Raw genomic sequence first — 26843 nt, 5'->3', positions numbered from 1 at the left:
CATGATTTATATCCCCCAACTGCCACTTCAGCAATTCTGCCCTTCCTGAACACTTAAGTAGTCACAACCCTTCCCCCTCCCCATCCCCCCGCCTTACCTCCTTCCCTTTCCCACGGTACCTGTTTGTACATATTTATTACTCTATTTATTTTACTTGTACATATTTACTATTCTATTTATTTTATTTTGTTGATATGTTTTGTTTTGTTGTCTGTCTCCCCCTTCTAGACTGTGAGCCCGCTGGTGGGTAGGGACCGTCTCTATATCTTGCCAACTTGTACTTCCCAAGCGCTTAGTACAGTGCTCTGCACACAATAAGCGCTCAATAAATACGATTGAATGATTGAATGAACGAATATTATACTGAAACGGTTTTCCCTCCCTGGTTGATTTTAGTGTCTGCAGCCCCCACTAACTTGTAAATTTAAGGGGAGGGACTATATCTTCTAATCCTTTCTGCAACTTTCTTTTTACAATAGGTACTCAATACATACAATTGAATGCTTAACCCCCAGGCTAGAGCAGGTTTGAATATTGCCCCCAGGGACACTTGTATAGCTCTATCACTGATCTCCTGCAACAGCCTACTACAACTCTATTCCTCTAAAGCCAGCCTACTCTCTGTACCTCTATCTCAGCTATTCCATCACTAACCCATTGCCCACAATCTCCCTCAGGCCTGAAATTCCCTCCCATCCTCTTCATATCCAACAGTCCTCCACTTGGTTTTCTTTCTGTGGCCAGGGATCTTATCTACTAATCCTATTGTATTATACTTTACCAAGCACTTAGTGGATACCGTTAACTGATTGATTGTTTGAACTATTATGTGGTTTTATGCTAAGTAGTTGACACATTGTATTGAAGAAGACAATCGTTTCTTAAGATCCATCTAGCTGTAGTTGATTTCAGATTTGAAATGACCCTGATCATAGTGGGATTCCAACCATTGAAGTGTTTCTGACCAGATCTTCTCCTTTCTGAACATTTTAGAGAACTTCAATGCATACAGTGAAACATGTCAGAAAATCAGTTCCAGAGAATTAAGAGACTGACTTTCATTTCTTTACCAGTATCAATTAAACCTGATGCCACTAACTTTGCTTTTTTCTCCAAAATCTTTAAAACATTTACCATGCTTTGGTTTCTTCATGTATGTCAGATAGCTGAACCTGAGAAATATTGTTGGAGAGGGAAATAAGAAGCCAGGGACTTCGGAGAAGCAAAACAGAATGGGAGACAGATTCACTTGTAAATAGTTTAACCCTATGAACACCTGGATTACTTTTTCACAAATTATGCAGTGACTGGATTGTCCATAAAAACACTTCAGAAAACACTTGACAGTAACAGTACTCTGCATCAATTCCTATTATTGCAATCCAAATACAGATTATCTCACTTTAACAAATGTTTTTCCTTGATGCTTCTCATAACTAATGAGAAAAGCATAGAATTCAGAGCTAAAAGACCCAGGTTCTAGTCCCAGTTTTACCACTCCTGGGTGACCTTGGGCAAGTCACTTCACTGTTCCGTGCCTCAGATTCCTCAACTGTAAAATATAGCTAAACTAACCTTTTGTCCTTCCCTCAGACTATGAGCACGAAGAGGGAAGGGGACCATGCCCAATCTGATTATCTTTTACCTTCCTCAGTCAGTAAGTCAACCATATTTATTGAGCACTTCCTGTGTAGAGAGCACTTTACTGAGTACATGGGAGAGCACAATATAAGAATATAACTGACACATTCCCTTTTGCACAGTGCTAGGTACATAAGTAAACTTTTAACACATTATCATTTCTACATGTGAATGAGAGTTGCCTGATTTATCCGCTCTTATTATTTGTGGAATCCTAATTTACCTATTCAATCGATCGTATTTATTGAGCACTTACTGTGTGCAGAGCACTGGACTAAGCACTTGAAGGGTACAATATGTTCCCTGCCCACAAGATTACAGCCCAGAGATACTTAACATATACATAATCTACTATCTTCTATACAATTTGTCTTCAAAGGACATTTCCTTAGGCCCTTATACACTTCTAATCATGACATGCCTTGGGCAGTTCCTCTTCAGCCTTACTTGTGGGAGAAATCTACATTTCCTCTATCTAGAACTTTGGAATAAGCCTCACAGCTGCCTAACTCAAGCTCCTGTTTCTGATGCTGGATTATTTAATCAGTTTTAATTGCCTCATGTTGCCCCGGCTCTATCAGCTACACTCTATCATTCCTTCCAACAGCAATCCTCTCTATTATAAGCAGCGAGGCTTAGTAGAAGGAGCCCGGGCTTAGGAGACAGAGGTCATAGGTTCTAATCCTGGCTCCACCACTTGTCCGCTGTGTGACTTTGGGCAAGTCACTTAACTTCTCGGTGCCTCAGTTACCACATCTGGAAAATAGGGATTGAGACTGTGAGCCCTACATGGGACAACCTGATTACCCTGTATCTACCCCAGTGCTTAGAACAGTGCTCAGCACATAGTAAGTGCTTAACAAATACCAACATTATTATTATTATTATTATTATTATTATTATTATCAGATGGCATTTCAGACTTTTTAGTTCCCAGTCATTTGTTTCCACCCTGCTACCACCCAGGAAAAGGGAGTCAAGTAGAGGAAGAGATGGGTCACAGATGAAAACTTTTCTAGCTCCAAGGTAGTGTCAGAATTTCTCTTCCACTGGATGGTGCTTTAGGGCTCCAAATGAACCCAGCCCCTTCAGTCTGTCTTCAAAAGTCTTGTTTTCCAAAGCTTTACTTTTTTTTAACTCTTCCTCTCAATCCTTTTCAAGCTCTTCATATGTTTCCTCAGTTTCAGAACCCAAACAGAACTCAGCATCAAATCCCAAACATTGTGGAGTACAAAAAGAGGGCTGTTACTGGGTATCAATCAATTGATCAATCAGTGGTATTTGTTGAGAACTTACTGTGTAGAGTACACTCTACTAAGCTCTTAGAACTAAACCAAGTATTCCAGGTCTCCTCCTGCTGCATCCTATTCTCAGGAATGCCTTTTCCTGGCAAGAGCTAGACTTCAGGGTGGATGTCATATCTTTTCCTTCCATTGTATAATAATAATAATAATTGTCGTATTTTAAAGCACTTACTATGTGCCTGGCACTGTTTGAAATGCAAGGGTAGATATAAGCAAATTAGGTTGGACATAGTCCCTGCCCAACATGGGGCTCATAGTCTCAATCTCTATTTTTCACATGAGGTAACTGAAGCCCAGAAGTAAAATGACTTGCCCAAGATCACACAGCAGAGAAGGGGCAGTGTGAACAAGACAGGTGTATGCTCTCAGGTCCCTCTTACAGGGCTCTACACACAGCAGATGCTCAACTAATGCTGCTCATACAGGAAACACATTACAGTCCACAAAGGCAATCACAAGGTGGAATTGTCATGTCTTAGGACAGAAAGGATAAAATGGTTATAGGTCTACCCTACCTAGGGTAGATTATGTTGAGCTAACACAACAGCAAAATCCATGAAATTAATCTCTGACCTGACTTCTTTTTAACTCCAGCAATGTCAGCCTTCTATTAATAGGATCTGATCCAGCAGAAAGTGTTCATAGCCTTCTGGGGAGCGTAAGCATTGGTTGTTGAAGGGTTTCTATCCTCAGGAAGGACATGGTGACCTTTTCCACAGTCAAGGGTACTCCTCTATGGAAACCTATGTATAATGGTCATGTATCATATACATATGTATGCTGATACATGGGAAGAGGCCATCTTAACCTAGGCCTGAAGGTGAACAGAAGGGAGATAAAAAGCAGAGAGGAAAAATTGTCTACCACCTCTACTTTCCTGGTCTTCAATTACCCGCTGATAGAAAACAAGCAGTCATTCTCTTGCTTGGCCAGAGAATTAAAGTCCAGATGGTATGAGACTGATCTGGATTCTCTTTCTCAATCCCCCACTAACTTTAAGGCTGTGCTTAGAATAAGCAAATCTAAAGAATTATGAAAAGATTGCATGGGGCCCACCATAGCCACAGTTTTTTTTTTTTTTGAACAGCTTTAGCTGACCCTGGCATTAGCCTGCTAATGTTAGAATAAGAATAATGGTCTCTTTTGTCCCAGTTCAGCACAGATGGACTCAGAAGGGTTTGAGCGAGCAAGGCTGCTGATACATTTATTTGTGTGTTTGTACACTCTTATTGGCCCATGAATGGTGGTTGATTCCTTCTTTCACAGCTGCGAATTGGGTGTGGAGCTGGTTCTATGCTCTTGTCATTGTTTTGCAAATAGTTGGTCCAGAATCTGGAGATGTTCCCCCAAAAACCCTCCCCCACCCCTTCCCACCAAGGAGTTTAGGTGAGGAATCAATCAGAGGTATTTATTGAACAGCTTACTATGTGCAGAGGACTATACTAAGCAAAATGCCACAGAGTCATTAGACACTCACCCTGCCCACAGGGAGCTTACAGTCTAAAATATCTAGGTAATTGTTGCAGATGTGAGGAGGAGGCCAAAGAAGGAACTTGATATTGACTCCTATTGATTCCTATTGACTTTCACCTTCCATGGACTGTTGTTTCAATTCATACCAGCTTATCACCCGAGCAGGGTGAAAACAAAAGGGCAGGGATAAATTGTACTCTTCTCCCCTACTTCTCCAAGTGCTTAATACAGTGCTCATAATGGGCACAGAATAACCACTAAAGCTCCTCTGCCTCTAACCTCCTCACTGTGCCTCGTTCTCGCCTGTCCCGCTGTCGACCCCTGGCCCACTTGCTACCTCTGGCTTGGAATCCCTCCCTCCTCACATCTGCCAAACTAGCTCTCTTTCCTCCTTCAAAGCCCTACTGAGATCCCACCTCCTCCAGGAGGCCTTCCCAGACTGAGCCTCCCTCTTCATCTGCTCCTCCTCCCCTCCCCATCCCCCTTACTCCCTCACTCTGCTCTACCTCCTTCCACTCCCCACAGCACTTGTGTATAGTTGTACATATTTATTATTCTATTTACTTTATTAATGATGTGTATATCTATAATTTTATTCATCTACTTTGATGCTATTGATGCCTGTCTTCTTGTTTTGTTTTGTTGTCTGTCTCCCCTTTGTAGACTGTGCGCTTGTTGTTGGGTAGGGATTGTCTCTATCTGTTGCTGAATTGTACTTTCCAAGCACTTGGTGCAGTGCTCTGCACTCAATAAATATGATTGAATGAATAAATAATAATGGTGGTATTTGTTAAGTGCTAACTATGTGCAAAGCACTGTTCTAAGTGCTGGGGGGGGGGGCTACAAGGTGATCAGGTTTTCCCACTTGGGGCTCACAGTCTTAATTCCCATTTTACAGATGGGAAGCACAGAGAAGTTAAGTGGCTTGCCCAAGGTCACACAGCTGACAAGTGGTGGAGTGGGGAATGAATGAACCACCATCATTACTGATAAAGATTTAGGGTTCAAACAGTGTCTGCCCAGAGAGATAAAGTATTCTCAATAGATTAACTGCTTAAAATTCTTATTGATAATAATAATACTAATAATGGTATTTGTTAAGCACTTTGTGTGCCAGGCACTACACTAAGTGCTGGGATGGATACAAACAAACTGTGGGGCTCACAGTATCAATCCCCATTTTATAGATGAGGTAACTGAGGCACAAAGAAGTAAAGTGACTTGCTCATGGTCACCCAGCGGACAAGTGGCAGGGCCAGGATTAGAATCCATTTCCTTCTGATCCCAAGTTCCTTGTTCTTTCCACTATGCCATGCTCCTTCTCAGGTGAAACTGAGTTTATGTGAACAGGTTCAGGCCCCAAAAAGATTTTCCCAAATGAATAAGGCAACACTAAAGTTCTCTTCAGCATAGTGGACCCAACTGGATTCTGGTATGCCCAGCTAGTTTTCACCTGAATTAGGAACAACCAATAATGCACCCTTGTACACCTGAGGTCCAGAGGAAAAGTAAAACTTCTGAAAGTCAGATGACAAGGAGAACCAGAAAGGGCAGAAGACTGGTGGAAAAAATCTCTGACCCCAGTCTACCCCACCATCCTACCTAACTCAAAACCTTTGAACAAGATTCAGTGTAGAAAAGAAGCATCTGCATTTTTTGGTTTCTCTCCAAGCCATGACTGACTCATAAGACTCATGGACAATAATTTGCTGTAAAATGAAAGACAGAAGGGAAATTTCGGGTTTGAACGCTGACCTTTTAGGAATGTTCACAAGTCGATTCGAATTTGAGCAAATTGTCCTGTAATGAGAGTATCGGAAGGTAGGTGGGAATAATAATGTGCAACTCATTCAATTGATTAAAGTTTCAAGCCTTTTATGTACTTGCTTTACCCTCCTGTCTCTGCCCACACAATTAGCTATAAATAGCCTATTTTGATCATTTAGGTCTAGATTCTTCTTCGGTAAAAACCTGCAGGAGCTTTTGGGTATCAGAACTGGGGAAACCCCTTGTCGTGGCATTACGAGTCAACCTTTCTCAGGATCATTTTGACATTTTTGTCACTGCTTCAGGTGAAGAAACACAGGTTAGCTCCTAGAATTTGGAGGGCAGAATCTTACAATAAATCCAAATATTTGAGAGGGCTCATTAAATTTTGGTGTCTCTGAAGCTCCAAGTGAACCTCAGTTGACTAGAAGCAGGGTGGACTAGTGGAAAAAGTATGGGCCTGAGAGTCAGAGGACCTGGGTTCTAATCCAAGCTCTGACACATACCTGCCGTGTAAACAAGGGCAAGTCACTTAACTTCTCTGTGCCTCAGTTCCTTCACCTGCAAAATGGAGATTCAATACCTATTTTCCCTTCTACTAAGTCTGTGAGCCCCGTGCGGGATCCGATTAACTTGTATCTACCCCAGCACTTAGTAGCGTGTGTGGCACAAAGTGCTCAATAAATATCACAATTGTTATTATGATTCTGAAAGGTAGGTCATAAACTTCCCAAAGTTTAGGCAGAGGAAAATCAGATAATGACGGGGATATCGTAATGGGTTAGCAAGCTAAGCATGCACCAGTAGAGCTATCAGTGGATAATAGTGTAACCCAGGCAAACATCCACCTGTCTGAGGAGCAGCAAGAGGGCGGGAGAAAAAAGAGAGGAGGTTCCATCTTCAAACATCCCTCTCCCCATCCCCAAATGGTAGAGTGTATCACCATCTATGCCAGTGCAACTACCACCTCCTGGTTTCTTTTCTTTTTTCTTTTTGGTTAATGATTTTCTTTATATGTTTACTATATGCCAGGCACTGTACTACACCCTGGGGTAGATGCAAACTAATCAGGTTGGCTTCCATCCCCTACATTCCACGGAAACTGCCCTCTCAAAGGTCACCAATGACCTCCTGCTTGCCAAATCCAACGGCTCATACTCTATCCTAATCCTCCTCGACCTCTCAGCTGGCTTCGACACTGTGGACCACCCCCTTCTCCTCAACACGCTATCCAACCTTGACTTCACAGACTCCGTCCTCTCCTGGTTCTCCTCTTATCTCTCCAGTCGTCCATTCTCAGTCTCTTTTGCGGGCTCCTCCTCCCCTTCCCATCCCCTTACTGTGGGGGTTCCCCAAGGTTCAGTGCTTGTTCCCCTTCTGTTCTCGATCTACACTCACTCCCTTGGTGACCTCATTTGCTCCCACAGCTTCAACTATCATCTCTATGCTGATGACACCCAAATCTACATCTCTGTCCCTGCTCTCTCCCCCTCTCTCCAGCCTCGCATCTCCTCCTGCCTTCAGGACATCTCCATCTGCATGTCTGCCTGCCACTTAAAACTCAACATGTCCAAGACTGAACTCCTTGTCTTCCTTCCCAAACCCTGCCCTCTCCCTGACTTTCCCATCACTGTTGACGGCACTACCATCCTTCCCATCTCACAAGCCCGCAACCTTGGTGTCATCCTAGACTCCGCTCTCTCATTCACCCCTCACATCCAAGCCGTCACCAAAACCTGCCGGTTTCAGCTCTGCAACATTGCCAAGATCCGCCCTTTCCTCTCTATCCAAACTGCTGCCCTGCTCATTCAAGCTCTCATCCTATCCCGTCTGGACTACTGCATCAGCCTTCTCTCTGATCTCCCATCCTTGTGTCTCTCCCCACTTCAATCCATACTTCATGCTGCTGCCCGGATTGTCTTTGTCCAGAAACGCTCTGGGCATGTTACTACTCTCCTCAAAAACCTCCAGTGGCTACCAATCAATCTGCACATCAGGCAGAAACTCCTCACCCTCAGCTTCCAGCCTGTCCATCACCTTGCCCCCTCCTACCTCACCTCCCTTCTCTCCTTCTCCAGCCCAGCCAGCACCCTCCGTTCCTCTGCCGCTAATCTCCTCACCGTGCCTCGTTCTCGCCTGTCCTGCCGTCGACCCCCGGCCCACGTCATCCCCCTGGCCTGGCCTGGCCCTCCACACAGCCGCCAAGCTAGCTCTCTTCCTTCCTTAAAGGCCCTATTGAGAGCTCACCTCCTCCAGGAGGCCTTCCCAGACTGAGCCCCCTCCTTCCTCTCCTACTCCTCCCCCTCTCCTTCCCCCGTCTTACCTCCTTCCCTTCCCCACAGCACCTGTATATATGTATATATGTTTGTACATATTTATTACTCTATTTATTTATTTTACTTGTACATATCTATTCTATTTATTTTATTTTGTTAATAGGTTTGGTTTTGTTCTCTGTCTCCCCCTTCTAGACTGTGAGCCCACAGTTGGGTAGGGACTGTCTCTATATGTTGCTAACTTGTATTTCCCAAGTGCTTAGTACAGTGCTCTGCACACAGTAAGTACTCAATAAATACGATTGATTGATTTACACTATCAATGTCTCACAGGAGGCTCACAGTCTTAATCCCCATTTTACAGATGAAGTAACTGAGGTCCAAAGTTGAGTGGTGTTAGGAAAAATAATATAACAGAGTTACTAGATGTGATCTCTGCCCACAAGGAGCGTGGCTTAGTGAGAAGCAGCGTGGCTTAGTAGAAAGAGCATGGTCTTGGGAGTCAGAGGTCATGGGTTCTAGTCCTGCCCCTGCCACTTGCCTGCTGTGTGACCTTGGGCAATTCACTTAACTTCTCTGTGCCTCAGTTACCTCATATGTAAAATGGGGCTTCAAAGTGTGAGCCCCACATGGGACAATCTGATTATGCTATATCTACCCCACTGCTTAAAACAGTGCTTGGCACATAGTAAGCTCTTAACAAATACCATAATTGTTATTATTATTATTACAGGGCAATCTTGAGAATAGAATGGGGAAAGAGGAGTAGAGATAGCACACCCTGTGATGTAACCCTCTGTCTGTATTCGTGACAATTGGATCCTGAAATCAGAGTCCAGTGTAGAGAAATGTGCCCTCTCTTCTGCCTGGCAAAACTATTTTTCCCTTATTGACACCCATGCTCATCACCCTCGCCAGTTGTTCCAGACATTTAACTCCCTCCTGAGGCCCCCTCCCCACTTCCTTGTCCTCAGTGACCTTGTCACTTTAAGAAAACTGACACCATCCGGTGTGAAGTCCCTAAAATCATCCCTTCCCCTCCTCAGTCCCTTCTCCTTCCGGCCCCCTCTTCAACTTTCTCATCCTTCCCAGCAGTATCTCTAAAAGAAATCTCCTGCCTCTCCTGAAATGCCATCCCCTCCATTTGAGCATCAGAACCCATTCCTTCATACCTTATCAAAACTCTAACCTCCCTTCTTCCCTTCCAAACAGCCATCTTCAACCATTCACTCTCCAATGGCTTCTTCCCCACTGCTTTCAAGCATGTCCATGTACATGTAAAAGTGAGCGCTCAACAAATAGCACAGATTGAGTGACTGCCTTTAAACAGCAGGAAATAACCCTCCGTTGGCACCATGACTCCTCCCTCCCTCATCTCCCTCCTGCCATTCCTCTCCAAACTCCTTGAGTGAGTCATCCACACCTACTACCTCAAATTCCTCTCCTCCAATTTTCTCCTGGACTCCCTCCATTCCAGCGTCCACTTCTCTCCAAAGAAACCGCACTCTCATAGGTCACCAATGATCTTCTTGCCAAATCCAATGGCTTCTACTCCATCCTAATCCTTCTTGACCTCTCAGCTACCTTCAACGCTGTGGACCATCCCTTTCTCCTGGAAAGGTTATCCAATCTTGGCTTCCTTGGCTCTGTCCTCTCCTGGTTCTCCTCTCATGTCTCTGGCTGTTCATTTTTAGTCTCCGTTGCAGACACCTCTGGCTCCCAAACCCTAACTGTACGGGTCCCTCAGATTCAGTTCTGCGTCCCTTTCTGTTCTCCATCTACAACCACTCCCTTAGAGAATTCATTTGCTCCCATGACTTGAACTACCACCTCCACGCAGATCCACATATCCAGCCCTGATCTCTCACCCTCTTTCCAGGCTCGCATCTCCTCCTGCCTTCAAGACATCTCTACTTGGTTGTCCTCCCGTCGCCTCAAAGTTCATATGTCCAAAACAAAGCTCCTTGTCTTCCCACCCAAACCCTGTCCTCTCCCTGACTTTCCCATCGCTGTAGATGGCACTACCATCCTTCCTATCTCACAAGCACATAACCTTGGCATTATCCTTGATTCCTCTCTCTCCTTCAACCCACATATTCAGTCTGTCACCAAATCCTCTCAGTCCCACCTTCACAACACTGCTAAAATCCTCCCTTTCTTCTCCATCCAAACTGCTACCACTTTAATATAATCACTCATCTTATCGCACCTGGACTACTGCATCAGCCTCCTTGCTGACTTTCCTGCCTCCTGCCTCTCTCGACTCCAGTCCTCACTTCACTCTGCTGCCCAGATCATCTTTCTACAAAAACTTGCAGAACATGTCACCTGCACTCCTCAAAAATCTCCAGTGGTTGCCCATCCACCTCCGTATCAAACAAAAACTCCTCAACATTGGCTTGAGAGCACTCCTTCACCTTGCCACCTCCTAATTCACCTCGCTTTCTCTCCTTCAATAACCCAGCCCGACTAATTTGCTCCTCTGGTGCTAACCTTCTCACTGTCCCTCTATCTCTCCTATTTCAGCACTGATCCCTAGCCCACGTCCTGCCTCTGGCCTGGAATGCCCTCCTTCCTCAAATCTGACAGATGAGTACTCTCCCCCCACTTCAAAGCATTACTGAAGCCACATCTCCACCGAAAGACCAACCCAGACTAAGCCCCACTTTTATTAATATTAACAATAATAATAATGATGGCATTTGTTAAGCACTTAGTATGTACCAAGCACTGTTCTAAGTGCTGGGGTAGATACAAGGTAATCAGGTTGTCCCACATGGGGCTCATAGTCTTAACCCCCATTTTCCAGATGAGGTAACTGAGGCACAGAGAAGTTACTAGGCAACACTGCTTCCCATGGGGTTCACAGTCCCGATCCCCATTTTACAGATGAGGGAACTGACGCCCAGAGAACTTAAGTGACTTGCCCAGGGTCACCTAACAGGCCAATGGCAGAGCTGAAATTAGAACCCCTCTCAATTTCTCAATACCTCCCCTAAGACTGTAAGCTCTGTGTGGAACAGGGACTGTACTGTGTTTGATCAGGTTGTATTGAATCTTCCTACAGTGCTTGCCATAGAGCAAGTGCTTAACAAATACTGCTATTATTATTTTTTTGATTATTATCATTATTGTCATTAGCATGACAGCACTTATTTCCTCCTGCCAATGGTTAAGTGAAGTTTCTCAGTGGTCTGTGGAGAGCTGACAGGGAGTCAACAAGACCTCACACAGAGACTTCTGGTATCTTCCCAACCTTTCTATTGGTTGGAAACAAATGTGAACAGTGGAAACAAATGTGAACAGGAGGTCTAATCTCTGATTAGAAGTTTTAATTCTGAAGCTGAAATCAAATCCCTGTGAAGCAATTTTAAAAGGTGTGAGTGAGCAGTTTCAAGCAGTGTGGCTCAGTGGAAAGAGCCCGGGCTTTGGAGTCAGGGGTCATGGGTTCACATCCCAGCTCTGCCATTTGTCAACCATGTGACTTTGGGCAAGTCACTTCACTTTTCTGGGCCTCAGTTCCTTCATCTGTAAAATGGGGATTAAGACTGTGAGCCCTCCCGTGGGACAACCTGATCTCCTTGTAACCTCCCCACCGCTTAGAACAGTGCTTTGGACATAGTAAGTGATTAATAAATGCCATCATTATTATTATCTCTCAGTCTTCCCACAGAGAAAGATGTCTCTCAGAGTGAAGGGGCTCCTTCCTTCTGAGGAGATGCTCAAGTACATTCACTACCAGGCAGAACAGTCCTCTGATAAACTACTGAAGAACCAACAGTTTGGGTGGAGACTGGGCTCATGTCTTCTGCTTCTATTATGCTCTCCCAACTTGGCCGATCAATTGTTTCATTCATTCTTTCATTCATTCAATCGTATTTATTGAGCACTTACTGTGTGCAGAGCACTGTACTAAGCACTTGGGAAGTACAAGCCGGCAACATATAGAGACGGTCCCTACCCAAAAATGGGCTCACAGTCTATTTGAGCACTTACTAACCTAATTGCTTGGGAGAATACAATCCAATAGAGTGGATTGATATCAATGGTATTGATGGTCTGTCACCTCCTCTTGGGCAGGGATCAACTATACCTACTCTTTTGGATTTTGCTAACCCAAGGGCTTAGAACAGTGCTGTGCACACAGTAAACACTCAATAAATTGCATTGATTGATTGACTTTTTTAATGGTATTTGGTTTTTTGCTTTCTATTTGCCAATCCCCGTCCTAAGTGCTGGGGTAGATACAAGCCAATCAGGTTGGACACATCCATATCCCACATGGAGCTCAGTCTTAACCCCCATTCTACAGATGAGGTAACTGAGGCCCAAAGAAATTAAGTGACTTGCCCAGGTCAGACAACAGATTGGTAAACTCTCAGTAAATACAGTTGATCAAGTGAAGGTTCAACCAGGCATGTAATTGCTTTTGGCCTAGAGAAGCAGTGTGGCTTAGTGTAAAGAACACGTGCTTGGGAGGACATGGGAGGACTTGGGTTCTAATCCTGGCACCCCCACTTGTTTGCTGTGTGACCTTGGGCAAGCCACTTAACTTCTCTGTGCCTCAATTGCCTCATCTGTAAAATGGGGATGAAGAATGTGAACCCTGCCTGGGACAACCTGATTACCTTGTATCTACCCCAGCGCTAAGAACAGTGCTCGGCACACAGTAAGCACTTAACAAATACCATAATAATAGTCATGGAGGGAGCATGGGCCTGAGAGTGAGAAGGACCTGCGTCCTTATCCCAGCTCCGCCACCTGTCTGCTGTGTGACCTTGGGCAAGTCACTTAACTTCTCTGGGGCTCAGTTATCTCATCTGTAAAATGGGGATGAATAATGTGAGCCTCATAGGGGACGTGGACAGTATCTAAACGGATTAACTTTTAGATAATACATAACTAGATAATTAGATAAATAAATAAATAAATAATAGATAAAAAACAATAAATAAATAAATAAATAGTGAATAGATAAATAAATAAATAGATAAATAGATAATAGATTTAGATAACTTGCAGAAGCAGCGTGGCTCAGTGGAAAGAGCACGGGCTTTGGAGTCAGAGGTCATGGGTTCGAATCCCAGCTCTGCCACATGTCTGCTGTGTGACCTTGGGCAAGTCACTTCACTTCTCTGAGCCTCAGTTACCTCATCTGTAAAATGGGGATTAAGACTATGAGCCCCACGCGGGACAACCTGATCACTTTGTATCCCCCCAAGCGCTTAGAACAGTGCTTTGCACATAGTAAGCGCTTAACAAATGCCAACATTATTATTATTATTATTATTAACTTGTATCTACCGCAGCGCTTAACACATAGTAAGTATTTAACAAATACCATCCCTATCATCATCATTTTAAACCCTTAAATACTACCCAAGCAAGACAGGAGAGGTGTCTCCTTTGGATAGTCCCACCTCTATTGCGTTTTATAACTGAAATGCGTTACCTGCCAAGGTTCTTTCCAGCTCACAGTTTAACATTTCCCATGGTGTGAAACTGTCCGTTAAACCTCTAATCACTGCCCACTAACTCAATAGTTGTCCTTTTGCATTTGGGGAAAATGAGTCAGTGAGGGATGAAGGGAAAAGAAATAGGGCCAAGAATAAAATCAGCACCTGATGAATTTTCCAGTATCAGTTCTGATCAGGCGTGAAAGGAAAGTAAAAATGCTGTTTTACTGGAATGTCCAGGCTGCTCGAGGTTGGGTTGCCATGGTCGAGGAGGATGGGAATCCCAGATCCAGGGCCGGGTCGGGGGCTGTGACCTGGGCCGGGTCGGAAGAGAGGGAGCAGCGAGAACCCAGGTCGGCTTTCCTTTGGTCCCGACCTGGAAGTGGCCCCCGAACCTCACCTGAAGCCCCACCCGACGACTGCAGGAGCAGATAATAATAATAATGTTAACAATGGCATTTATTAAGCGCTTACTATGTGCAAAGCACTGTTCTAAGCGCTGGGGAGGTTACAAGATGATCAGGTTGTCCCATGGGGGGCTCACAGTCTTAATCCCCATTTTACAGATCATCATCATCATCATCATCAATCGTATTTATTGAGCGCTTACTATGTGCAGAGCACTGTACTAAGTGCTTGGGAAGTACAAATTGGCAACACATAGAGACAGTCCCTACCCAACAGTGGGCTCACAGTCTAAAAGGGGGAGATAGAGAACAAAACCAAACACACCAACAAAATAAAATAAATAGGATAGATGAGGTCACTGAGGCCCAGAGAAGTGAAGTCACACAGTCACACAGCTGACAATTGGCAGAGTCAGGATTTGAACCCATAACCTGACTCCAAAGCCCGGGCTCATTCCACTGAGCCACGCTGCTTCTCAGATGGCACCACTGGTGGCAATGGGCTGCCTGGAACACTGCTGCCTGCTCAAAGGATGGCACCGAATCAGGGCCAAGTTCATCTTGTTTTAATTGTGGTATTTTTTAAGCGCTTACTGTGTGCCAGGAACTGTTCTAAGCATCGAGGTAGATACAAGATAGGTAGAACACAGTCCATGTCCCACATAGGGCAAAGTCTTAATCCCCATTTCCCTGCTGAGGGAACTGAGGCACAGGGCAGTGAAGTCACTTTCCCACGGTCACACAACAGACAAGTGAGGAGCCAGGATTAGAACTTAGGTCCTTACTATGTGCCAGGCACTGTACTAGGCACTGGGGTAGATAAAAGATAACCAGGTTGGACGCAGTCCGTGTCCCACAAAGGGCTCACAGTCTCAGTCCCCATTTTACAGATGATGCAACTGAAGCAGGCCTGTGCTCCATAGTCACATGTACAATTACTGTTTGCCGTGCTCTGGACTGTTTCAGTTTACTTACAACTCTGGTTAGGGTATTCACTCAGTGGAGGAGTAATGTTGCCTAGTGGAAAGGGAGCAGGATTGAGAGTCAGAGGACCTGTGTTCTAATCCCAGCTCTACCACTTGCCTGCTTTATTACCTTGGGCAAGTCACTTCAGTACTATGGCCTCAGCTGCCCCCTCTGTAAAATGGGGATTCAATACCTGTTCTCTCTCCTATTTAGACTGTGAGACCCTCTGTGGGACAGGGATTGTGTCCAACCTAATAATTTGTATCCACCCCAGTGCTTAGAACAGTGCTCGACATGTAGTAGATGCTTAATAGATACAATAATAATAATACTAATAAGCTGTAGACTGTACGCTCATTATCATGAATGGTATTTATTGAGCACCTACTGTTAGCAGAGCACCGTACTAAATGCTTGGGAGAGTGCAATATGACAGAGTCGGTAGGCAAGTTCCCTGCCCACAGTGATCTTAGAGAAGCAGCGTGGCTCAGTGGAAAGAGCACAGGCTTTGGAGTCAGAGATCATGGGTTCAAATCCCCGCTCCGCCAATTGTAGCTGTGTGACTTTGGGCAAATCACTTAACTTCTCTGCACCTCAGTTACCTCATCTGTAAAATGGGGATTAGGACTGGGAGCCCCCCGTGGGACAAACGGATCACCTTGTAACCTCCCCAGTGCTTAGAACAGTGCTTTGCACATAGTAAGCACTTAAAAAATGCCATTATTACCATTATTATTATTATTATGGCATAGATTACTTGATCATTCCTTGCCCCCTGACCAGAATTCCCTTCCCCTTCCAATGCAACAGACCACTGCCCTCCCAATTTTCAAGCCTGCTGAAATTACATTTCCTCCAGGAGGCCTTCCTTGATTAAATGCTAATTTCCTCTACTTAACAATCCTCTTTCCAGCTTGTTCAACACTTCTGCACCACTTAAGCAATTCCCACAGCACTTCCTCTAGATTGTAAGTTTGCTGTGGACAGGGACCATGTCTACCAACACTGTTATACTCTACTCTCCCAAGTGCTTAGTACAGAACTCCGCACACAGAAAGTGCTCAAAAAATACCACCGATTGATTGATTGTATGTATCTTAAGCACCCTATTACCTAAGTACTAATTCATCAGTCAAACAAATTGATTGCATTCGTCGTCTTATGCCATTGAGTCGTTTCCAACCCATAGTGACACCACGGACACATTTCTCTCAGAATGCCCATCTCCATCCGCAATCGTTCTGGTAGTGTAGCCATACAGTTTTCTTGGTAAAAATCCAGAAGTGTTTTACTATTACTTTCTTACGTGCAGTAACCTTGAGTCTCCGCCCTTGACTCTCTCCCATGCTACTCCTGCCCAGCATGGGTGAGTTTTGACTTGTAGCAGATTGCCTGCCACTCGCTAGCCACTGTCCAAGCTAGGAATGGACAGACCTCTGGTTGACTCTCCCTCCCGTAGCCGAGACTGGTAGAGTACTGAAAACTCTCCAGGTGCGATCCTTAGAGGGGATTGAGTGCTTATTGTGCCCTAATTCATGGACATATCCCTTTTTCCTTCTTCCTCCTCTCTAGGTTATTTTTATTTTTGGTCTCCATCTCCCCCCTCCACCAGATTATAAATTCCTGACTGTGTCCAACCTGATTAACTTGCATCTATCTCAGCACTTAGAACAGTGGTTGACACATAGTAAGCACTTAATAAGTACCATAATTTTTAATATTAGTAGTAGTAGAACAGTTCCCTTCACACAGTAAATGCTCAATAAATGCAACTGACTGACTGAAAAATAGTTGGCCAGCATGAGTGAAAAAGACTGCAGGACTAATCAGTCAATTAATTGAATTTATTGAGTGCTTACTGTGTGCAGAGCACTGTACTAAGCACTTGGGAGAGTCCTATATGAAGAGTTGCTTGACATATTCCCTGCCCATGAGAAGTTTACAGGAATTCATTCATTCAGTTGTATTTATTGAGAGCTTACTGTGTGCATAGCACTATACTAATAATAATGATGATGGTATTTGTTAAGCACTTACTATGTGCAAAGCACTGTTCTAAGCGCTGGGAAGATTACAAGGTGATCAGGTTGTCCCACTGGGGGCTCACAGTTTAAATCCCTATTTTACAGATGAAGGAACTGAGGCACAGAGATGTCAAGTGACTTGCCATTCGCTCCCACGGCTTCAACTATCACCTCTACGCTGATGACACCCAGATCTACATCTCTGCCCCTGCTCTCTCCCCCTCCCTCCAGGCTCGCATCTCCTCCTGCCTTCAGGACATCTCCATCTGGATGTCCGCCCGCCACCTAAAGCTCAACATGTCGAAGACTGAGCTCCTTGTCTTCCCTCCCAAACCTTGTCCTCTCCCTGACTTTCCCATCTCTGTTGACGGCACTACCATCCTTCCCGTCTCACAAGCCCGCAACCTTGGTGTCATCCTCGACTCCGCTCTCTCATTCACCCCTCACATCCAAGCCGTCACCAAAACCTGCCGGTCTCAGCTCCGCAACATTGCCAAGATCCGCCCTTTCCTCTCCAGCCAAACCGCTACCCTGCTCATTCAAGCTCTCATCCTATCCCGTCTGGACTACTGCACTAGCCTTCTCTCTGATCTCCCATCCTCGTGTCTCTCTCCACTTCAATCCATACTTCATGCTGCTGCCCGGATTATCTTTGTCCAGAAACGCTCTGGACATATCACTCCCCTCCTCAAAAACCTCCAATGGCTACCAATCAATCTGCGCATCAGGCAGAAACTCCTCACCCTGGGCTTCAAGGCTCTCCATCACCTCGCCCCCTCCTACCTCACCTCCCTTCTCTCCTTCTACTGCCCAGCCCGCACCCTCCGCTCCTCCACCACTAATCTCCTCACTGTACCTCGCTCTCGCCTGTCCCGCCATCGACCCCCGGCCCACGTCATCCCCCGGGCCTGGAATGCCCTCCCTCTGCCCATCCGCCAAGCTAGCTCTCTTCCTTCCTTCAAGGCCCTGCTGAGAGCTCACCTCCTCCAGGAGGCCTTCCCAGACTGAGCCCCTTCTTTCCTCTCCCCCTCGTCCCCCTCTCCATCCCCCCGCCTTACCGCCTTCCCCTCCCCACAGCACCTGTATATATGTATATATGGTTGTACATATTTATTACTCTGTTTATTTATTTATTTATTTATTTTACTTGTACATTTCTATCCTACTTATTTTATTTTGTTGGTATGTTTGGTTCTGTTCTCTGTCTCCCCCTATTAGACTGTGAGCCCACTATCGGGTAGGGACTGTCTCTATGTGATGCCAATTTGTACTTCCCAAGCGCTTAGTACAGTGCTCTGCACATAGTAAGCGCTCAATAAATACGATTGATTGATTGATTGATTGCCCAAAGTCACACAGCTGACAGTTGGTGGAGCTGGGATTTGAACAAGTGCTCTGCATGCAGTAAGCACTTAATAATCAGCGTGAGAAGCAGCGTGCCTTAGTGGAAAGAGCACGGGTTTTGGAGTCAACGGTCATGGGGTCAAATCCTGGCTCCGCTACTTGTCAGCTGTGCAACTTTGGCCAAGTCACTTCACTTCTCTGGGCCTCAGTTCCCTTATCTGTAAAATGGGGATTAAGACTGTGAGCCCCCCGTGGGACAACATGATCACCTTGTAACCTCCCCAGAGCTTAGAACAGTGCTCTGCACATAGTAAGCGCTTAATAAATGCCATTAAAATAAATAAATAAATATGATTGAATGAATGAATCTAAGGCTACTAAGGCAACCACCTGTTGGATTAGGGCACAGCATCAGACCTATGCTATAGTCATTCATTCATTCATTCATTCAATCGTATTTATGGAGCACTTACTGTGTGCAGAGCACTGTACTAAACACTAGGAAAGTACAATTCAGAAACAAAGAGAGACAATCTCTGCCCACAAAGGGCTCACAGTCTAGAAGGGGGAATACTGACATCAAAACATATAAGCAGGCATCAATAGCATCAAAATAGAATTGTAGATATGTACATATATACACAAGTGTTGTGGGGCAGGGAGTGGGGGTAGAGCCAAGGAGTGAGTCGGGGCGATGGGGAGGAGGAGCTGAGAAAAAGGGGGGCTTAGTCTGGGAAGGCCTCTTGGAGGAGGCGAGCCTTCAGTAGGGCTTTGAGGCAGGGGAGAGTCATTGTTTGGCAGATTTGAAGAGGGAGGGCATTCCAGATGAGAGGTAGGATGTGGGCCAGGGGTCGATGGCAGAACAGGTGAAAATGAGGCCCAGTGAGGAGGGTAGAGGCGGCAGAGGAGCGGAGGGTGCGGGCTGGGCTGGAGAAGGAGAGAAGGGAGGTGAGTTAGGAGGGGGCGAGGGGATGGAGAGCTTTAAGCCCAAAGTGAGGAGGTTTTGCTTGATACAGAGGTTGATAGGCAACCACTGGAGATTTTTACAGCTGGAAAAATTGAGGCACGGGAAGGTAAAGTGCCGCCCAAAGTCACACAACCAACGGGTGTCAGAGCGGGGACTTGAAACTGGAACCAGCCATAAATGGGTCCCACAAAGAAATAATCACTGCATTCAGTTCGGGACCCAAAGCGAGCCATTCATTCATTCATTCATTCAATCATATTTATTGAGCGCTTACTGTGTGCAGAGCACTGTACTACGCACTTGGGAAGTACAAGTTGGCAACATATAGAAACGGTCCCTACCCAACAGTGGGCTCACAGTCTAGAAGTTAATAATGATGGCATTTGTGAAGCGCTTACTATGTGCAAAGCACTGTTCTAAGCGCTGGGGGGATGCAAGGTGATCAGGTTGTCCCACGAGGGCCTCACAGTCTTAATCCCCATTTTACAGATGAGGTAACTGAGAGCCAGGGGCAGAGGTGTAGCAAAAACCCTGATCTCCTTACTCATGCCCCATGCTCTTCTCCTTTAGCCAGCCAGCCTCTCAGTGGCAGTCTCATTCAGATCCTGGAAGGCATGATTTATCAATTAGCATTTTATAAGGGATGATCAGTGATATTCTCTTCCTCCGCCACTCTGAACATATAGTCAACCGATGGGAGCAAACCAATTAGAAAAGATGCAAATACTGATAACAGAGAAGGATCATAGTCTAAATCTACCCTTTGGGCCATGGGTGGGGAAAACCAGTTCATTTGCATACCAAAGGCATTCACAAAGCCTCAGATTCATTGTGCCTTTGACAGATTGACTTCAGGCATAGGCAGAGGGATCCTTTTGATGTGCCAGGAATATAAGAGGGTACAGAGAGGAGCTGGTCTTTATTCATTACGCATTTGCCAGGGATATTCTTTTTAACTGGCTTTGAAGATGGAAAGTACAGTCCTCTCTGACTAGAAAGTTTACCTAATTCTGAGGTCTCACTTCTGCAGAAAACAGATTCAGGTGGCAGTCAAGAGTGAATTAAGAGAGTGGGTTGAGTTTCAATGCTTGTGTCACTCAGATATCCAAGAGCAAATAGGCAGAGGCGCTGAGGAGAGTAGCTTGCAAGCATTCTCCCTCCAAGGTGCCTTGCCACTCTCACCCTGCCTTTGGAAACCCTCTCTCCATCCGTCTTCCTTGGACCATGAATTGTTTTCGCTTTGGAAAAGGGCCCAAAGCTGAATCCATCAGACTCGATATAAGGCCTGCTATCTGTGCTTTCCAAGCTTGTTTATTAGCTCTACTCTGGGGCTGGAAGACAGGAGTTCCTAGGTGTGATTTCACACAGTCAGCGTGCACCAAAAAGATTTCTTTTCTCTGGAGGAGGAATTTGGAAGCAATTATAGACTACTGCTAGTTCTATGTTCTGACTAAGCCTGTTTGCCATGGACTGTATATTTCACTGAAATATCTTACCCAGAGCAAGCCTGCTGCTCTTATCAATTTGACACATTCAACCAGAGGTCAATGAAAATGATTTGCAAAATGCTTAGTTGCAGGGAGCTTACTTCATTTGATTGATGCTAATATTGCTAACTGATTAAGGCTCGCTGCAAACCACATTGGCAGTGCTAAGAGGGATTCTTACATCTCGACTATGTTGACCAAAATCTGCCCCTGACCGTGGCATTGCAAACCTGGAGTTTCTAAATTATAAACAAAATGCTCCAAAATAAATAGAAAAATTGAAGAAGCATTTCAGCTGATAAAATGAACATTTCCCATTTGTCTAGTTCACTTAAACTGAGCAAAAACCAGTCAATATTCATCTCAAAAACCCTCCCCACCATAAAAGAAACTTTCTTCCCCTTAGAAATTTTGGACTCTAGTGAGGCATGTGTTGCCAAACTTGTTAAAATCCAGGAGACATTCTGGTTTTCTTCTTTAGAGGAAATTTAAATTTTGGATGTATGGATTATCCATTCAGCATATAAAGAAAACTGCCATTCCAGTTCCAAGATAGCAACGTGGATATTTTCAATTTACATTCACTTAAATGTACTTTTCTATTCATCCTTCCTCATCTTTGCTATCAGCAGCTGTGGCACTCTTTCTCTTCCTCCAACTACTTGTAAGTGGATTCTGTCTGTACATCCCCTCTGTTAGACTATAAACTTCTTGAGGGCTGGTATTGTGTCATTTTCTCTCTTATGATTAGTGAATCAAAAGTATTTAACCTCTTCTGTGGGCAGAGGAGGGTCAATTGATGGTATTTATTGAATGTTTAGTATGTGCAGGGAACTGTAATAAGCTCTTGGGCGAGCATAATACAAGATATTTGCAGTGGCAGTCCACTTTACTCCACTCAGAGGCAGGTGTTTTCTTAAGGGATTAATTAATTGGATGACTTCTGGATTGTTGTCTGTCTTCCCTCACCAGCTCCTTACAACCACTCACTGTGGAAAATCTGCTCATCTCTGAGGTGGTGGTCCTGTTAGAGTGACCCACTCAGGTATTTTTTTTTACTTTGAGTACTAGATGGATGTAAATGATTTACAGAGAAGAAGAAAAAGATAATGGAAAGATGGGTTGTCAAAAAAAGTAAGTCTTTAAATAGCACAGATAAATCACCTTGCATGAAAATGCTATGTATGGTTCTGAGGGCATCAGGGATGAGATGATAGATGGAAGGGTATGGCCTAGGAAAAAGAAAAGCAATAGTGGAAAGCCTCCTGGAGGAGGTGAGATTTTCAGAGGACTTTAAAGATAAAGCATATGGTCTGTTGGGTTTATAGTGGAAGAGGAATTTTCAGGTTAAGTGATGAAATAGTTGGAGGCAGGAGAGTCAAGAACAAGGAAAATTTGGGAAGCAGCAGGACTCACTGGGAAGAAGATAGGACTGGGAATCAGTGTTTAACATGCCATATGGAAGCTGTCAGGCTTCAAACATGTCCACCAGGCTGGAAAAGGGAATGAATTAATGGAAGTTTTACAGTGGGCCATGATAAAGGTCAATGGATCAATCATATTTATTGAGCACTTACTGTGTGCAGAGCACTGTACTAAGTGCTTGGGAGAGTTCAGTATAACAATACAACAGAATATTCCCAACGAGCTTACAGTCTAGAGGGGAGACAGACATCAATATAAATACATTACAGGTAAGGTACATATCTGCTGTGAGATGGGGAGAGGGAATGATATTCTATTTATTTTACTTTGTTAATATGTTTTGTTTTGTTCTCTGTCTCCCCCTTCTAAACTGTGAGCCCACTGTTGGGTTGGGACCATCTCTATATATTGCCAACTTGTACTTCCCAAGCTCTTAGTACAGTGCTCTGCACATAGTAAGCGTTCAATAAATACGATTGAATGAATGAGTCAATCAAGAGGGGGAGAGGAAATGAATAAAGAGAGTGTCAAAAGGGCAGAAGGGGATGGAAGAAAAGGAAAAAGGCTTAGTCAGGGAAGGCCTTATGCTGAGATTTTTATTACTTTGTTTTATTTGTACATATTCGTTACTCTATTTTATTAATGATGTGTCTATAGCTATAATTCTATTTATTCTGATGTTATTGACACCAGTCTACTAGTTTTGTTTTGTTGTCTATCTCCCCCTTCTAGACTGTGAGCCCATTGTTGGGTAGCGACCATCTCTATATGTTGCCGATTTGTACTTCCCAAGTGCTTAGTACAGTGCTCTGCACAGAGTAAGTGCTCAATAAATATGACTGATTGAATGAATGAATGAATGAGATGTGCATTCAGTAAGGCTTTGAAGCAGGGGAGAGTAATTTTCTGTTGGATATGAAAAGGAAGAGCATTCAAGGCAAGAGGCAGGAATGGATGAGAGGTCCCAGGTAAGATAGACGAGATCAAGGGTAGCTTGGCATTAGAGGAGCAAAGGGTGTGGGCTGGCCCAGAGCTTAGAACAGTGTTTGGCACATAGTAAGCACTTAAATACCATCATTATGATTATTATTATAATTATTGCGGTAGGAGAGTAGTGAAGTGAGGCAAAAGGAGGCAAGGTGATTGAGTGATTTAAAAACAATGGTAAGGAGTTTCTCTTTGATATGGAGGTGGATGGGCACCTGGACCACTGGAGGTTCTTGAGAAGTAAAGAAATATGAACTCAATATTTTGGTAGTAAAATGACCAGGGCAGCAGAGTGAAGTATGGACTTGATTGGGAAAAGACAGGAGGCAGGGAGGTACAGATAGAGTATTCAAGTAGGGACCGTCTCTATATGTTGCCAACTTGTACTTCCCAAGCTCTTAGTACAGTGATCTGCACACAGTAAGCGCTCAATAAATATGATTGAATGAATGAATGAAAGGAGGGTTAGGACGAGTGCTTGGATTAACATTATAGCAGTTTGGATGGAGAGGAAAGGATGGATTTTGGCAATGTTGTGGAGGTTGAACCAGCTGGACTTAGTGATAGATTGAATATGTGGGTAGAATCAGAGAGAGTCTAGGATAATGCCAAAGTTACAGGCTTGTGAGACAGGAAGGATGGTGGTGTAGTCCACAGTGATGGGAAAGTTCGGGGAAGGACAGGGTTTGGGTGGGAAGATAAGGAGTTCTAATTTGGACGTGTTAAGTTTGAGGAGATGGGATTAAGAACCAGGGGAAGAAGTCAATGCCTTGATGCACTAAACCATATAAAAGGGGGGAAATGAATTCTACTGAAATTCTCTTTGGCTCTCACTGTCTTGACCTGGGCTGAGAATGGGAATGAATACAGATACACTGAGCTTCATTCCAGCTGTCTGCCGCCTTCACATTGCATGATATCTAGACAAAAGAAAAGCAACTTTATTCCCTTTAGGGTACAAACTTCTAACTCCCCAGTGACCAAATTCTGACAACTGGTAACTCAGAATAGATCTTCTGAAACCTCCAGTAAAGAAACAATTATTTTCCACAAGTCCTTGTTGAGAATTATGAGAAATTGCCTAAGAAACCAAAGAGACACATAAACAAGACCTTCATCGACACTTGAATCCAGTCTTAATATCTTGAACGTTGACCCCCAGAGAGCATTTTCACCAGCAAACCTGGTTAATGGACTAGTAAAAACACTCTGTTGGAAGCTGCCAAGCGATACCACCTGTTTCATCTCTTTACAGCTGCCAGAAGAAATTATATATCCACCTTGCGAACGCTGACCCAAAAAGGAAATCCTGTCCTCATCTGTCTTAAATGTGCTCCCGTCAAAGTTTCCCAGTGACTGAGACTAACAAGATGAAAAAAATTCCCATGACACTGCTATCACACACAATTCCTAATTGAAATGGTATCATTTTTAAAAACTGTACGATGAGGCATTTAGGCACAAGTCTCTAAGTTGCCAGGGCAGTCCTGAAACCCAGTTTCTTGGTAAAGATCAAAACGCCTTCTCGATCTAGATTGTTAAGCTTGTTTTGGGCAGGGGACGTGCCTGCTAATTCTGTTGTATTGTACTCTCCCAAGTGCTTAGTATGGTGCTCTGCACACAGTAAGAGCGCAATAAATATCACTAATTGACCAACTTATTGAAGGACAGTTAGGGAATGGTACTGTCTCTATATGTTGCCAACTTGTACTTCCCAAGCTCTTAGTACAGTCCTCTGCACACAGTAAGTGCTCAATAAATACGATTGATTAATTGATTGAATGGTACTCTGAGATCCTGAGAACTCTGCTGCTTCTCCTTTATTCATGGAGCTTTGGAATTCTGTTATCTTCAAATATCTAACTGCGAGCACTCCCGAAGAAGGTGAATAATATTACGGATTGACTTCTTTTAACACAATCTGCTGTCTTTTCATCTGATTTTATTAGATTCGGTTCGAAGGCCTTCAGAACACTGATCGTGTTGCACAAGGTATTGCAGAACGGTCTACAAATTCCAAGGATGGATATTAAGTCAAAAAGCTTATGTTCAACACAAATTTCACCCTGGGGTCTATCAGCACCAGAGTTTAAGATATCATTTCTCATGTTACCGGCTCAGTGCTATTTATAGAAGGTGTGGCAAGAGCTAACTCGGTTTAACTCACTGTTCTCTGACAACAAACGCATACCCACACATACACACACACACACCCTTCCCCCATTTTTGCCCTTACATCCCATACGCACCCTCCAAGCCCCTCTCCCGCCCCCAGACCAGACACCCCCAATTCGCAATCGCCCCCCGACCCTGAAGCAGTGACCCAATAGCTCAGCCATCACTTAGACTTCCAACAGGCACAATTCACCACCGTAACTTGAAAGTAGCTACGATACCTTCGGGCCCAACCTCGGTCATGGTGTCCTGAGCGGGTGATAGTCCCCGCCCCAAAGTTTCCCGGCAAAACGGCAACGCTACAACGCTGCCGGGTCACCGGGCTCCACAGGTGGAGGGGGAGATCAAGGCCTAGGGGACAGGCCGGGTGGTCCCTCTGTGTTCTCGTTGTTTCTTCTTTGTCATCGATGTCGCTTTGAACTTGCAGTCTTCTCTGCCGTGTTCTCCCCCCCGGAAACAACCTGAGCCCTGCCCAGGACAGCACTTGTAGCTCAGCCCACACGTATCAACTTCGTCCCAAAATAGCCAGGCCTCTCTCGGAGGCTCTAACACTTATTTTCTTTGGCACTGGAGGCATGTCCCTCCCCCAAGCCCACACACAGACCCCCCACCCCAGATAACCATCCCCAAAGGCAGAGCCGGATCACTGAGAGGAAAAACAGACTACCTAAAACAAAGAGCTAGGATGAATTATTCTAACCCTCTCAGCTCCTTGAGTAAAATATCAGTTCTTTCAGATAGGGATGCGGAGGGAGATGGGGAGAAAGAAGGGGAGGGGTGTGTGTCTAGGTAAGGGAAACCTAAAAAACAAAGTTCAGAGTAACTTTATCCATCCCGGCTCAGATGTATTCTTAGCAGCCTTAATGTTAGCGGTCACATTCCTCAGCTCTGATTTAAAGTGGGGATGGTCCCTGTGATGTCAGCCACAATCAGAGGGGAGTGGGGGGACTTAGGTCATTTTTTCCAATTTGATCCCTTGCTAGATTATTTGTCAGCTGTGGGACTTTGTGCAAGTCACTTAAGTTCTCTGTGCCTCAGTTACCTCATCTGTAAAATGATAACCTTGTATCTCCCCCAGTGCTTAGAACAATGATTGGCATAGAGTAAGCGCTTAACAAATACCATCATTTAGAAGTCTGGTAGA

At 44.6% G+C, this 26843-nt stretch overlaps 1 protein-coding gene and 1 non-coding gene across 2 annotated transcripts in view; both read right to left on the bottom strand.

Moving 5' to 3' along the window:
• The window catches only part of TRDN (triadin), a 187480-nt gene extending 161473 nt beyond the window's left edge, over positions 1–26007 (bottom strand). Inside the window, 1 exon segment of the mRNA XM_038770238.1 lies at positions 25921–26007. Coding sequence (XP_038626166.1) covers positions 25921–25942 — 22 coding nt within the window. The 5' untranslated portion in view covers positions 25943–26007.
• LOC119924507 lies at positions 16667–16799 on the bottom strand. The gene has a single exon (XR_005449218.1). It is a non-coding gene; the product is annotated as a small nucleolar RNA SNORA7 (small nucleolar RNA).
• Positions 26008–26843: the final 836 nt, after the last annotated feature.

Source organism: Tachyglossus aculeatus, chromosome 2 (assembly GCF_015852505.1).
Source record: "Tachyglossus aculeatus isolate mTacAcu1 chromosome 2, mTacAcu1.pri, whole genome shotgun sequence".
In the NCBI taxonomy this organism is placed as follows: domain Eukaryota; kingdom Metazoa; phylum Chordata; class Mammalia; order Monotremata; family Tachyglossidae; genus Tachyglossus; species Tachyglossus aculeatus.
This window is presented reverse-complemented; position numbering and strand designations above follow the sequence as displayed.